This window comes from Ammospiza caudacuta, chromosome 11 (genome assembly GCF_027887145.1).
Source record: "Ammospiza caudacuta isolate bAmmCau1 chromosome 11, bAmmCau1.pri, whole genome shotgun sequence".
Classification (NCBI taxonomy): Eukaryota; Metazoa; Chordata; class Aves; order Passeriformes; family Passerellidae; genus Ammospiza; species Ammospiza caudacuta.
Window position 1 is genome coordinate 13,671,026 of NC_080603.1, and position 16,260 is coordinate 13,687,285.

At 37.5% G+C, this 16,260-nt stretch overlaps 1 protein-coding gene across 1 annotated transcript in view; it reads right to left on the reverse strand.

The window, feature by feature from the left end:
• Nucleotides 1–16,260, reverse strand: part of SLC9A9 (solute carrier family 9 member A9) — a 174,276-nt gene that overhangs the window by 73,041 nt on the left and 84,975 nt on the right. The window contains exons 10-11 of the mRNA XM_058812182.1: nt 1,864–1,977; nt 241–352 (exon numbers count right to left, since the gene is read on the reverse strand). Coding sequence (XP_058668165.1) covers nt 241–352; nt 1,864–1,977 — 226 coding nt within the window. The remainder of the gene's footprint in view (nt 1–240; nt 353–1,863; nt 1,978–16,260) is intronic.

Below are 16,260 nucleotides of genomic sequence, written 5' to 3' on the forward strand. Positions count from 1 at the left end.
ATGGGGGACAATGGATTGAAAGATAATGGTTTCCAAAACGTTAATTAAAATAGGGCAAGAGCACAGTGAGGTTGATCAGAAGGCATCCACTTGCTTCTGTAGCTTTGGAGAGATGATCTTGAGTTTTAAGATAACACATTCTTTGTGATAGATGTGGCCTTTTCTAGTGATAGATGACTATTTTTGTCATTCATTAAATGTGGACAGGAGAAATATAAAAAAAGCCAAAATAGCTCTTACCTGAAAACATCATCATGTGCTGAAAGGTCCTGGGAATCTTTTGTTTTCGTCCCAAATTCAAAAGGAAAGAAAGTGGGTATATGTTGGAAGCTCTTGCTACAAAAACTGCCACCTAAAATGTAAGATGTTGAGGAAAATAGTGGACAAGCTACTGACAAAACAAGAATTAACCCAAATATTTCTCTAAAATTATTTTTAAGGTGTAACTAAACAAATATGACATTATCTTTTTAAGTTTTACATGCCATGTTCTAATGCTCCCAGTGCAGTGGCAGAGATCTGCCTTCCCCAGACATCCTGGTTTTATATTCATCATTATATATCTCACTTCAATCACTCTACTTCTACTCATCACATTTGTGTCACATGTGACTTCATCTTCAGCTCTTCATGAAAATGCCCATCATCAATTGCAGAGAGAGCATTATGTCCTTGAGCAGCAATTTTCAGAGAATAAATGTACTTTTGGACCTGATTATTACTACTTTATTTCCTGGTGATTCATATTGTCTATACCCAGCACTTTTTGCTTTTTCTTCCCCTTCTCTGCTGAGATTCTTCTGATGAAGTTCCTTAATACTCCTCTGTGGAACTATCCCAAAAGTTGCCTTAATTGGAGCCATGAGGCCATTATCAGGTTTAGAGAAGCCAGTCTGAGCTCCCTGTATATGCTTTTTGCACGTTTTTTGCCTTCCCCTTGTCTTGCAGCTCAATTATGGCACTCCCAGTCTGAGCAGCCTGGACTGGAGAGCAGGTGAAGAGTTTGGGAGTTGATGTCTGAGTCCCAGCAGCTGCCCCAGGAGCTGCCTGCAGCTCTGGTGCAGTCCTGATTATTCACTTAGAAATTACATATAACAATTACTGCACATCAACAGTGTGCTCCCAACTTTCTAAGCTATTACAGTTCATTTAAAAGTGATAAGAGGAGGGCTGCTGCTCTGAGCCAAAAAAAAATCATTGAATAAATTGTCAGTGTGAAAAGAATCTATACTGCTCTATGAGTAAGATTTATTGAGAAACCATGGCAGAATTAAAGACACAGAGCTTTTCTTACCTCTTAGGCACATGATGGTGTAAATAATTCCATGTATGCTAGAGATACCAATTATAAAGAAGGAAAGATTTGAGCAAAGCAGCACTGTGTGATTTTTAAGGGCTTCCTATAATTTGAAGAATTTTGGGGAATTCCTGCTTATGGCACACATCTGTCTGGAGGCAGCTCTCCAGTTTGTGGATCTGCACCGGATCCAGACAGGAAGAAAGGTTCTGTGTTGCACCTGTCCCCACAGATGTGTCCCAATACTTATCCTGATTTCCCACCCCACTTGTAAACCACTGGCAAACGTTCCCCAGCTGGCTTAAAGCTATTTGCCTGTAGCAGAGCAGCAAAACAGCAACTGTCCAAAGAACATGTGCTTACATGCACTGGGGCAGTTATTAGCACACAGGTAATAGATGATTGTGTTTGGAATTGACAATTTACTGGTCTTTAGTATTCAAGGAACTGATTGGTTTCCTTATTGACTTCTTTTTTCACATGGAACATGCATTCTTTTTATGTAAAAATATACATATACACACACACACATACAGAGATATGTACTTCTTTAAAGCAAAGGATACAAGAGCACCAAATATGAAAAGAGGATTGAAGATGTGATTTTGAAATGTAAATAGTGCGAGTCCCATGTAACAGAAGATGACATTCTCAGCCAAAAAATTCATGAACTCGAACAACTTAAATGAGAGAGAAAGAACATAATTATGACTCATGTCTACAGCAAACTACTGATTATACCAGGTTCCCTTGGAATACAGAACTGTTTAGATGAAAGGAACAGAAATTGCTGCTGTTTCAAGGGTGGATTTTAAACCCACCTAACTTGCTGACAAATTAGACACAAGGTGTCTTTTAGCTTTAAAAATCATAGTTGCTTGCAGGTTTTTCTCTGATTTGTATATGAAAGCTTGACATAGACAACTGGTAAAATACATAAACAGCAAGTAAGTTATATGAGCTTCAATGCAAACTGCAGGGAAGCCGAGGGAAATTAGCTTCACTCATGTTTACAGGGGGAGCCTGGGAAGTGGCTCCTGGTAACACCAGTGGCTGTGCATAATGCAGTCCTGGGTATGGGTACACCAAGGCCTAGAGAGAAAAATAATCCTAAATGGACTTTTAAGAACTTATCCCTTTTAAAATATAGTGCAGCCTTTCTTATTGCTATGAATATTGTCTTGCAGGTGGAAATTCTTATTGTACTGTATGGACATCAATATCAATACTAATTTCAAACCAAACTATTTAAAATGTCATTTAAAGGTATTATAAAATAAGCTTAAAATGCTTGAGTAGGGTAGAATTTCTTGTGGGAAAAATCAAGCAAAGCCAAAATATTCGTTTGCCTTGAGGGGATGTTTTTGATTATATTTGCAACTGATTATATTAAAACTAATAAAATAAATTTTCCTATTTAACCACATCTGGAAAAAATCAATCATTGCTGCCAAATAACCACAGAGAGGAAAAAGGGGCAGTTCATTTCTGAAGTCACTTTTGAGCTCAGGATTCTATGCTAACAAATCCTGATGCAGAGCTAGGACTGAAGTTTGTCAGTCTGTCAGCAACCAGCCATGCATCACTATCCACAATGTTACTGTGGAGATGTTTTATTTGTCCTCAGTGCGCTTATGTATTTTTTGTAATATGTTTGTGCTTCTAAAAATAAATTTCCAGTAACAGTCACTAAGATTTAACAAAGGAAAAATGAGAGCTGTCAAAATCATTAAAACAAATTTCAGAGGCAAAATGGCATAAAACCCATTAGTATATGGGAGGATATTTTGGACCCCATGGCAGCACCATCAATTATCCCAAGAACACATTCCATAGCCCTCATTTTGTGCTGCAATATTGAACAACATTAAAACAAACACAAAAAATATTTGCAGTTTAGCAGTCTTAAATTATTTGAATTAAATTTAGATGAGAGGAACCAGTCATCAAAAACTTCTAAGTCTGAGATCTTGTGACTCATAGAAATTATGATAAGTTCTTTCATTTCCACTTGGGAGCAAACATGATCCCATGTCTTTGTGGGAATATCATCTGATGCATTGTTTGAAACAACAGAAAAATGTATCAGGAGTGCCATGACAGGATCTACATCTCTATAAAATAGATATCTGTGAATATATGAAAATATTTTGAGGGGAGGATACTGCTATGAGGAGCCACAACTGCATACTTTAATTATTGGGATGAGATAAAGTACTCCATAGGTTTTAAAGCTGAATGATATTTTCATTTAGAAAATCTTATTCAAGACTCAAAAAAGATTGAAGTAGATGTACTATTGGCACATTTTAGAAACACACATTCTTAAACTAAATTCCCTTTCTTGTATTTTCAAAACTTCTGTTAATATACTTTTTTTGAGGAAAAGAGATTTTTTTTTTCTATATCATTGCCTTTGCTCTATACTTTTTCTCAGCAATCTTACTAAATTCAAGCTTTTACTCTTGCCTGGAGTGCTTTCTTGGTGTAGCTGATTTTAACTTCTCACCCCTTGTCTCCCAGCAATCCCATCAAGATAGAATCTTTATGGATTTCTTGCAAATCCAGTTTAGTGCATCTTTTTCATTTCCCCACAACCTTACATCCTTTTACTCACTATGTGCCTCCTGCTTCTTCCTACTTCAAACTTCCAGGCTGATTTCAGTAAGTTATTGTTTAAAGAGAAAAAAAAAATTCCCTCATCCTTGTCTGGGTGTTTGCACTCAACATGAGCAGCACATTTTTCCTTTGCTCTCTGGATGAACATGTCGTGTCCCACAGCACAGCCCTGCTGCTTTCCTTGGCCTCTGTTCACAGTGGGTGTAACATTTGCAGCCACAGCATTTCTGTCAGATGCCTCCAACGGTGGAATTGAATTGCAGGACATAAACCTTTTTTCTACCCCCTGAGCAAATATAACCTAAATATTTTTTTTGTTTCTGTGAGATTTTTTGGTTTTTAATATGTATTTTTGCTGAACTGTGCTGGTTTTCCCGCTCTTATCTCTAGTTTGTCTGTATTTTGATCTTTGACTATCACTGCTTGCTTGCTAGAAGATTAAATCCAGACTACTTTTCTTCCTTTGTGTTGCAAAAATCCAGGTGTTATTTCAATAGCTAAATTAGAGCAGGCTCCACTCCTTCCTATTCCAGGCACAACCATGATATGGTCTATTATCAAAGCTTCAGCTCCTTAAAATGGTAAAAGTAGCTTGTTAGCTTAATTCAGAATCTTCTGTGTTCTGTACATAGTTTGCTCTCTTTTTAAAAAGTCTGTCACTCACTCGTATGAGACATTTATTCACTGACTGTAACTTAGTCAAATTTCTCACGAGTTAGAAAGAATTAAATAAAACAACTGCTTCAGAACTAGTTATCGTCATAAAAGGAGTGATATCTGAATGCTGTTTCCTGGAACGTGACATTTGCTGATATAGCATAAAAATGACCCACTGTTCTCTTGGCTTTACTTTTATTAGTGTATTTAAGAGTAGTGTTTTATTTAGTGCTCAGCTTCTGTGTTTTGTTCAACAGTGATACAGAGCCCATGGAGAGATTCCATTTAGCACTTTACTGTCAGTGCTGTGCAGCACGAACCCCTTCAGAGCAAAACAATTTATTCTAAAGAGATCTTCTGAAAACCACGTCAAGAAACAGCATCCATAGGAGCTTTTTTCCCAAATTTCAGTCAGATGCCTCTCAGTCAGATGTTTCTGGAGTTATTTTAAAGAGGAGATGTCAAGACCTTTGGATGAGAAGTAGAAAAATAGGATCAATAGATTTCAGCTGGAATTTAAAAACCCCGGGATGCCCCAAGGAGTGGCACCATACACAGTAGGATGTGGGTGACATCCTCTCCTGTCTGAGGGGCCACGAGCCAGGGCCATGCTGTGGCCCAGGGGCTGCTTAAATGCCACTCAAAAATTCTCAATATTTTGAATATATGTACTTGCAAGTGGGATTACTTTTGTGGGAAGGAAAATTTAGGATTAAAGTCCTGGATTCCGAGTGTTTGGAAGTATTTTCTCCATAACCATAAATTTCCTTCCCTTGTCACCCACAGACTACCAACCTCTTTCTACTCTAAATGAAATTGCCATAAAGTGCTTATACACCACTATTAGTTTTCCCAGGGCTACCAGAAAACCATTTTAACATAGCAATAAGACATTTTTTTGTTATAAAACTAAACCCCCTCATTTGTAATGTGGCATTTCTAACTCTCCACAAAGTCTATAAATCTGGTTATACTTTTAATGTAAGACCTGTAATAAATCACCAATGCCAGCACATTGCAGAGTAGAGCATTAATTACAAGAACACCAGTTCAGAACTAATCCAGGCACTTGGTTTAGGTGTTTAGTTCAGTGAATTACTGAGAATAGTATTTGCTTTGCTTTGGTAATTTCCTCTGTAAGTAGTGGTTATTAGTAAAGATTTATAGTAAAATTGACATAATATTTATGTATTTAAAAACACATCATTCATGAAATATGCTTTGCTTTTCTATTACTCTCAGCTGTTGAAAATTCTAAGGGAGATTAAAAATTAGAAAATTCTTTTTTAACCTGGGACATCATTCTAGAAAATGCCCCTTGCAGTTCAGTTCTCATTGGCAGAGGAAGGAAGCAACCTGTATGTTAAGCCTTGCTGTAGCCACTGAGTTTATCTTAGATCAATGTTTTATTTTAACTCAAGTGAAAAAATTGATATGATATAAAGACTGCATTAGTTTTAACTTTTCAGTGAGATAAGGAGAGCATGATCTTTTTTCCTCTCCATCCTTTCCTCCTCCTCCACAGTTAAGTTCCAGCCAATTAGAGGTATAATCTATGCCGGAGTGGCTTTTGGTACTCAATTTATTTTCTAGAACCACTTATATTTTCACTGAGTGTTAGAGAGATTTTCTAGGTAAGTAACTAATGCACCTGGAAGATGGAACACACAAAGTACCAATCTTACCTGCAATGAAAATAGAATTCCTTAAAGGAGCATCAAAAGGAGAAAATGAACATAATCATTGCCACAGTCCTCTTGTGGCTGGGGAGATGGAAAATGTAAGATTTTTCAAATACTGATATTTTAAGGAACACTTCTCATCTCAAGAGAATAAAGTTAGTATTTCAGGACTGGGTAAAAGCAGAATGGCAAACAGTATTCCTTCCTCATGAGGGAACAACATTAGTACAGAGCTATTGGGTAGAGGCTGAATTACATCCTCAAATTCCTTCCAGCAAAATTGACTGAATTTTAATCAGTGATGGCAATATTGCATTCGTTCACTTGATTTAATATCTGCTGAAGGAATGTCATCCACCTCTTGCAGGTACCTGCAGGCCTTCTGCAGCTGCACTGATTTAGCCAAAACCATGGGAAATGCCACCTCTCTGGGGGATGCACCCTACAGGGATATATTCCTGCATCAAAACAGGGAGTTTCCATACTCCAACAGCAGCTAGGAAGCTAGAATGTAAAATTGAATATAACTTTTACAGAGATCTAAGGGTGGCAGAGCTGCTAAAACCCCAAGAATCCAGTGTTAAGTGATGGTTGTAAAATTTATTATCTTTCAATAATTTAAAATTTCTATTTAAATATATCACAGATTTCAAAATACTCCATGAAGTCAGGGATATTGATAAATTAATAATTGATGAGAATTACTTTTCCTTAACTCTTTTGAATTAAAATGCAGTGAGAATTCAAGTTACTATAATTTTCCTGAGATCATAGAAACCTTTATTATAGCATAATTGCTTTATTTTATTTCTCTTCAGATTAGAAGTTTCAAAATTGGGAAGAGATTTGGATTTGAACATTTTTCTTGAAAACTTATACAGCTATAATGAATGCTCACAGCATAATGATATAATGCTCATTTCTGAATATGCTTAGATGAAAGAATCAGCAAAAGTAACTCAAATTCATGATAGAATATAAACTTGTTTATGGTGTTCATTTTGATATGCAAGCATATCTGACTCTCAACTTGCAAACACACTAGCAGAGAGAAATTCTTACAGGATCTTCAATATCCTGGGAAAAATTCTGGTCTTTTTTATCAGTAGACTTTGCTACTGAATTAAATGAATTTCAGCCCAACAGATTTCTGGAAGACACACAATAACTTTCTATTTCCCTATAGATCTGAGAGGTTTAAGGGATTCATAAGGCCTGAGGAAGAACTAGGAAAGGGAAAAGATCTGAAAAAAACCAGTAGCACCAAGGGGAAGGAAAGGCCAGCAATATTTTGCATTTCCATGGTATGGCTTACTCTTTCTGGCATAATCTACTCACCATCACCAAAGTTCAGCTTGGGAGAAGCTGGACAAACTTCTGGCACAGAATACACTTCTGACCACCAACAGCAAAGCAAAACTGTTGGCCTCAGATATAAAGGCAAATCCTACTGTTAAAATTATCATAGGTCTTGAATGACTTTGCTTAAAAAAAGAAGTTTAAAGCAAAAATGTTGAAAATTAGGCAGCCAATAAGAATTTGGTATTTAAATTAAATGCTGTCTTCAATCAAATTTGGATCTAGTTCTGGATCATTAGTCTTGTTAAGTTGCTTAGAAAAGGGGATTTCTGCAAAGTTGTTTTTTTTTTTTTTTTTTTTTCCCAAACGTGTTCCAGTATCTCCTTTTCATGCAGCACAACCAACTTTTGCTACTGTACAGCACCTTAAATGGTACCTAAAAATAACCCCAGAATGACCCCTGAATGGAAGCTGCCACCAAAAGAGAGAGGTGATGGGCCTGTTCCTACAGCTTCTCAGCCAAGTTCTTCTTTGGTTCACAAACTAGAAACAACCAGTTCCAAAGTGCTTATTTATCTTAAATTCCTGGACTGAGATGTTGCAGGCACAAAGGAAGGAGTGACCCAGTGCTCTGTTGTCTCAAGATTATGTGCTCAGGGATTCCTGCAGTTCAAACTCGCTGAGTTTATTTTAGCAGGACTGGTTTCTGCAGGGATTAAGGAAGGGTTCTGCTCCAGATGGGGCACAATAGAGTGCAGCTGGAAAATTGTTTGATGGGATATAAAGAACTGGCCAGAAAATAGTGGTAGTACTGGAATAACTGTGTTCAGGCTGAATTTGGACATTTTTGTGAACCTTGATGCCTCTTCCATTCCCTGGTAGAGGTAACGATGGTAATGGAAAATGAAGAGACTGTTAACAGCTTGTGCTGTCCAGGATTAAATAAGTACTCTTATGAAGCTGAAATAGCTCTTTGTAGAAGAAAAAGAATAAAAACCTGCCAGATAATAATAAAATCACTGAAAATGAAGCTCAAGGATATATTCTGAACAGTTCAAATGATACTTTCTTGGAATGTTCTTCCTGGGATGGCAAATCCATGATCATGTGGAAGTGGGGACATAAACAGAGCATTAAGAGCTATGTGGAATAATGGTTAAAAAAATAAGCAAAAGAAAGAAACAAGTGGTGGCTTTGAGAAAGCAAACTTCCAGTAGCAAAGGAGACTTAGCTGCTTTAAGACATGACTCTTCTTCTTCTGATCAAAGAAAAATAGGAATGTTGTCAATTTAATATAGTTGTCTTTAAAATGGCAATGACCTAATAGATCATTTGCATCTCTGCTTTTTTATTAGAATTAGAGGAACTGCTGCTGATAATTCAAAATTAAAGCACAAAATCAATCTCATCTTTCCCTTTCATTCCTCTCAAGTGTGCTTTTATTTTTTCTGTGATCTGCCACCAGAGTCCTAACCTCTTGCAAGCAATTCAATTTCTAACAAGGGAAAATGCAATTTATTCTATTTCAATTTACTGAGAGGAAATATACTCTAATACTAATTATTGAAGTGTGTCCTTAAAAACAGTTTCCTTTCTTGCCAAGTTTTGGATGTTGGAAAGAAATTCAGTTAGTCTTTGATATTTAGGAGTTAGTGACTTATATGGGGGCCTTTAACCTATCAGGACTAAAAGCAAAAGGTTCTTATAAAGTCTGTGGGTCTTTTCTTCATGACTATCAGATTTCACTGCCAATCTGACACTACAGAACAAATACTTGCTCTCTTTGCATCGGTTCTATTGACGTGATATTGCAGCTCCTACCTACCAATAGTAATGTTTCCCTTCCAAGTTTGTAAAACTAATTCTGTGGAACAATAAACTATAGAACTATAAAATAGGAATTACTCTATTTTACCTAAACCAGACAGCAATATCAGTGTTCACATGTAATTTTCTGATGCTGTATTGTTGTTTTCTTTACTCGGGGCCTAATTTAAGAGAAAAGAGTTTTTACTAAATAACTTGTCTAGCTTCTGTGCAACATTTACTTGTTCAGGGTTTCCCATATTTACACTGCTTTGTTTATAGAAGCTGAGAATGGACACAAGGCATTACCAGTTTCTAACCCAGGCAGAGCATCCTCATGCTGAGAATTGCTCTTGATCTGAACAGTGTTGAATAGTATGATTTTCTCATGATATTAAGATCCTTTTTCTTTTCTTTAAGACCTATTATTGATGAGTCACCTTTTAACTACATTACCTTGGCAGAATGCCACTCTGGAGTTACATTGGGCAGAATTATTTGCAATTAGTCTGCAATTCTAATATCAGTATCTGAAGCAGGATACTGAATTACTATGTTCACTGATCTGCTCTTATATGTCTGTATGTGGGAATTTGGGGAATTCTTTTGTTTCATTTCTAGAGTCATCTTTAAACAGCTTGTCTGCCTTCTGTTGTAGGCTGCTATTCAGGAATTGAGATGCAATTTGAACAAGAAGTCTGAGAAATGTGAATAGCAGCTATGCTCTGTGTGTCACACTTTTCCCCTAAGTATTAGAGTACGTGGCTTTTCTCATCTAACACTCCTTTACACTTAAAGCTGTAATCTAGAGTGCTCCATGGAGATGTGATAAATGAGACATAATTTGACTTCAGCTGAAACAGAAGATGCTGAACTGTTGGAAAAAGTATTGCAAAGATTTCCAGTGTTTTCAGGTCTACTAAATTAATTATGGTCTCACTGGTGATGTTTTACTGACATGAACAAAGGGGAAAAGAAAAATAGTAAAACAAGCAGAAATTAAAATTGCTACACTAAGATACATCTTCAACTATACTTAAATCTGAGAGCTCAGGTGACTATTTTACATAAAATTAAGAATGTGTAGTGAAATGATTAAAATACCTTCTGTAAGATTCTGTGGGAAAGCAGGTGGTGAGTGTACTAGGGACATATCATTGGGCAGCTCAGAAAAATGCTTTTACAAGAAAAATTGTAATTACTACATGAGTGTGTGCTTCTGAGGGTGCTGATTGTCTGTTTGGAATTTTCAAACACTCCTTACTCTTCTCAGGTTCTCTGGAGCCATAAAATGGTCAATCCCTCCTTTAATTTGTGTGACTGAAGCTGAATTAAAAGTCAAAAGCTTGAAAAAGATCCTCCAACTTGTACCCCAGTTCATTATTGTAGGTTAATGAAAGTATATAGGTACCAAAATATGTGCAAAGATAGGGACATATTTGAATCCTAGTCATGATTTAGACATTTAGTCTGAAAACTTTTGACAAAGGGCATTTTAGCCCTTAATTATGTGCACAGCCGGTGTCATGAGGAAGAGATGAGCTATTGTCAGCTGTTGGGTATGTCTTGCACTGTGCTACCATTTGGTACAAACGTCTCTTTGGAAGGTAGGAACGCCATTAATTGTGCAATGGAAACACAGCTGTGCAGTCACTAAAAAGACAGGATGCTGGCAAGGACTTTAGACTATTATAATGCCTTATTTACATGTATTTATTTTCTTCTTGCAGCTTCTTGTGTGAGAATTCTATTGTTACCAACATACTTCTAAAAGTTTTGACCAAAGCCTTTGTGAAGTTCTTACAGCTGATAGGGAACTTTGCAGATAACAACCCTTGAAAGAAAATTGTGAGGAATCAGCATTCATGTAAAAATCATGTAAGTTAAAAAGGAGAAACAGACTGCAAGAATGGATCTTTGCCAGCAGCAGTTTGGTGCTGTTAGGAGTCACACAACAGCTCAGATTCCTTAAGGGCTCCATTGCCCCAGGGCTTCTGGGCAGGAAAAGCATTGCTGTTGAAAAAAATATCAAGCAAAAAGTAGCAAAGCTCCCAAAGCCCTCAGACTGCTTTGGGTGAAGTCAGCTCCATCTGCAGCAGAACGCCGGATGCTCTGCAGAGATCCCAGTGCTGGATGCTCTGCAGAGATCCCAGTGTAGCCTCCCCAGCCAGGCCAGAAATAGCATCTTAATTGTGTTTCCAAACACAGCCCTCTCAGGAAGAGCAATTATGAACCTGGTGACACATACTCATGCAAGTGTAAGGCAACACAGGGTTCTAATTAAAGTACCTATTATGAATACCCTCAACATTAAAACCTATTTTGACCTATGTGCTGAACAATTTTACTATATTCCAATTTAGCAGTATAATGTACTGTGCACAGAAATACATACCAGACAGATTTTTTCCTAGAGATTTGTTCCATAACTGAAGAATTTAGTTATAAATCTTGTATTAAAATCATCTAACACAATAACATGAAGTGTCAGTGTTTCCAAACTAGAGAAAATCAATCCCATTGGGACATAAGTATATTTTAAGTAAGAGGCTGAGTGTTTCTAACTCTGTTGTCATTAGATATATTTAGAACTTGCTCATTTATAGCATAAGCCAAATGTCATTGAAATCAAAGGACTTTGGTTCATTATATAAAATTCTACTAAATTAGTTTTCCTGTATGAAAAATTAAGGAAGACTTAAAAGAAGAATCCTACCTCTATTTTTTATCCTCATCACAAATTCTCAGACGAGGGAGTTCTGACTGATTATGTTTGAGGGAATTGTTGTAAATATCATCTTTTACAAAACACGAGATTGCAGAAGTTATTCTTCAAACTAAAGTTAACCATATTTGTTCTAAGTATGAGATGTAAAAGTGCTCCCTGCTCTGTTTCAGCAGTACATATTGATGATGTGAGAATGTGCTCCTAACCCAGGACTAGATTGATTCTGGTTTGCTTTTTCTCTTTCTGCATTCCACAGTTGCTGTTATCAGTGGCAATAATTAGGATGGGCTTGATTTCACAGGCTACATACAAAGAGAGGATTCTCTTCACAAAACTAGATGTGCTTCACACAACTGGGGCACAAGGCTGGATTTTTTCATAGCTGAAGACTTAAAAACTTGGGATAAGTGTTAACTGCCCAAAGTAGGGAGAAGTGTCTCAGAGGTTGCTCTTCAAAGCTCTGGTGCGTTCTGTAAAGCTGTGTTGGTTCTGCAGGAGCTCTCACAGCCCCAAGCAGTCTGACTCCACTGCACAGAGCAGGACACATGAGAGCCTCATTTGTGATCCAGGGCAGTTCCAGAGCAGCCAGGACACAGGTCTCACTTTGGAAGTTCCTTACACCTTTCTCCACATGCCAATGTGATTTTGGCCTATCTGTTATAATTCCAATTGGTATATGTTAGCTAACTGCTGGCATCTGATACTGTGCTGGAAGAGTAAACTACAACCTTAACAATCTAAGATCTTTATTAATATTTAAAGAAAATGTTTAATGTTTAAACAGATTGTAAAAACTTTAATGAAACCATTTGGAAACTAGTTTGCATATGGTATTATGTTCCTTAGCCTACCAGCATCAAAAATGACATAATTTTTCAACAAGATGAGTTTTTCTGTAGAAATACTGCTTCATTACAGTTCTGGGTTACTTCAGGGTATGAATTACATTTCAGTGTGTTATTTTCCAGTTTCTGTGCTTAAGCAAAATTAAGGAAAATATTTATTTCTTTGTTTATCAAGAGAATTTCTCTTCCTCATAGGTTCAAAGTACTTTTCTTTATTCTCTGTGTGTGTATGTGTTTAAGACACTAGAATATGATATTCTTCATAAAATGCTGATGACAAAGGGGCACATGTCTTATGGGAGCTAATGAGGCCAGAGCACACCTGCACATTCTCACTTAAGGAATCTCTAATGTAGGTGTACAAAAAGAGGGAAAATGGAAACTACAGAATGAAGTATAGAAGTGAATATTCTAACAAGATTTGTGTATATGGACACCCAGGGTTTTCAGTATTATGGGTAGGAAAGCAGCTAATTTATTATATAAACCATAAATGATGCAGGTAATTACTGATGCACCAGAGTTATGAAGTCTGCTGTTATTGGTTACTCATAGCAATGATTTCTAGCTGTTTACCATCCATCATGTAGCTCACAGCTGAAAGAGAGGAAACAATTACAGCATTTTCACATAAATTTAAGGGGAGTCACATGTAAAGAGACTGCAGATTAACATTCTTTTAGCATGGTGAAGTAATCAGGAACATCAGTCAGATAATGAGGGATTTTGTTAAGAAATTCAGATTGAAAGACATGGTAGTATAATTTCTTCTGCAGAAATCAAGATTTTCTTGTGTTGTTATGATTCTTCTCGTTAAACCCATACAGTAAGCAGCTTCAGATTTCTTTATAGCATTACACTGTTCTACAGGGTTCCATAAGATCTTATGGTACATCTGGTCAAACAATGCACCTGGCATGTCTCCAGCATTCATCTTTTTCTGCTAAACACAGAAAATAGCTGTGCAGAGGACTGGAATTCATTGTACACTTCCTGTCAATTGCAATCCATTTTAAAGGTAACAATTATTCCAAGCACTCTGCATGTGGTGCATATTCAATTAGAGAGGAGAAGGCAATTGCTGAACGAGGGCAGGCTGTTTGTGCCAGAGCCAGGGGCTCTGCAGAGATGCTCTGGCTCTGCAGTCAGGAGCACAGGGCTCAGCCAGCACATCTGACACTGCTGGAGCTCAGGAGGGAGAGCACAGGGCAAGAATGAGGGGCTGCTGCTCCATGGGTACAAAGGCTTAAGCTGTAATGCTAGCCAATGTCTAGAGACCTCAGCTTTGGACTTTTAGAAGGGTAGAAGACTCTGGCCTGTGTTGTTTCCAATATAGGTTAGCTACATGAAAATTAGAAATAGATTTTACCTACAGTTTCAGGTATCTGATCCTAATAGCCATAAGATAAATGCTGCATAAACCATTATTTTTTAAACCGTGCTTACAACCCTTTTATGTATGTGTCATTTCCTTCTCTCCAAAAGAAAAAACTACAAAGGCATTTCTATGTTCTCCCTGATTGTTTTCAACAGCTGCAAAATGAAGATTTTTGCTATAGGCTTTGTCTCAAAAAAAAAAAAGAAAAAAAAATCTGGGTGAAATACCAGAAAACAAGATCAAGGTTTTTCCTTAATATTACTAATTTCTGAAATATTTAAGCAAAACTGTTAAAAAAATGGGCAAAACTATACTAACGCTATTCCAATACAACAAAATCTTTCCAAATGCTATTTTATTTTCAGACTCTTGTTATCAAAAGGAGTATCTTCTCCAGACCTTTCTGTTGAGCCCTGTTAGTTGGTCACCTGTGCTGTTTCCTGGGCAGCACTGCCTGAAGCCTCAGTCTTTATCACTTTTGAGTCTGAACTTGCAGGAGTTCAAGGAGGTTGGAAATCAGAGAACTTTCTTTTGTTCAGCTGCAGAAAGGGAACCATGAGACAGTGGCCATCAGAGCTAACTTTTATGCTCAGTCTCCACTTAAATGGAAAAATGTGTTTCATGCATGCAACCTATTTAACACTCACCAAGAATTTGGACTTTACTGGATTCCTTAGGCAAAGACCTCTCGTGCATTATTGAAGAGTGCCAGACCTGAATGCCATGCATTAGCCAAAAAGAATTTCCAGTTTGCTCTCAGGGGACTGTCAGACAGCCAGCTCTATGCCTTGGAAGATAATAAATCCCCATTCTGGTATGAATTTTTCCTGCAGGCACTGTGGTTGAGGCGTGCTGGGAAAACAGATTCCCCCTGCACAGCACAGACACAAAGGCAGATTAGAATCTGGTACTGGTGGTAACCTTTCTGAGAGATAACTTTTCTTTCAGTCTTTCTCTTTGCCAATCATTTGTGTTGGAAATACTGACCTCTTGCAGTGCCTTAAAGGTCATTTGTCTCTAAGAAGAGGGAACAAATCACAACAGCTGTCAATTAGGCTGCTCATTTCAAAAGGATGAGAATTATCCTTGTGTATCCTTATGTTTTGTGGTAGTTCTGCCTTGCTAATAATCTAGGGCATTTAGGGTTTTCCTCTGCCTGGAAATACTCTCTTTTTTTTTTTTTTATAAATTGAATTTGAATTATAAGAGCCATTATAACCTGACATTTGCGCATGTACTTTTCTTCCTAGAAGTATATACTCATTATCTATAAACAGTCCAATTTTTGATAACAGAAAATAGTAGGCATTAACCAGAGATAAATTAATACAGGCTGTGTAATATAGCAGCAAGCCCAGCTCTCTTGGTTTGATCTCTTAAATGTTCACACAAACAGCAGGGCCAAAGCCCCAGGGCACACACATGTCCAGTGTGACTGTGGAGGGTTTAAGATAAAGGCACCAAACCATTTCATTTTGTGCTGCAGCTCCCTGTGAAATGAAAGGGCTGCTTCTGCCAGGGATGGGTGCTGGATATCTGGAGTGGGACCCTCACAAAGCAGATGCAGTTTGGGTGTTGGTAGTGCAGTCACCTCTCCCAGCTGCTCTCCTCCTCTCACAGAAAGGTAACAGCAGTAGCTGCAGCTCCTGGCATGTGCTTTTAACAACAAACTCAGACACATCATTCTGCTACTAAAGCAGAATTTGCAGTGCATTATTTATTTTCTTCTCTAAAGACAGCTGATGGGAAACTCGTATAAGACAGAATTATGTATCTGAAGAAAGCAGGTTTGTTGTTGCACTGCTGGCTGTAGGTCTGCTTGTGACTGGTTTACAAGATCCATAGGCCAGCAGGAAAGCAGTAGAATTTTGAGATCCCAGTGATGGTGCTTGATTGGGATACAGTGACTTCAGTCACCTCTCTGCCTTTAGTCCTGCAATGCACTTTTT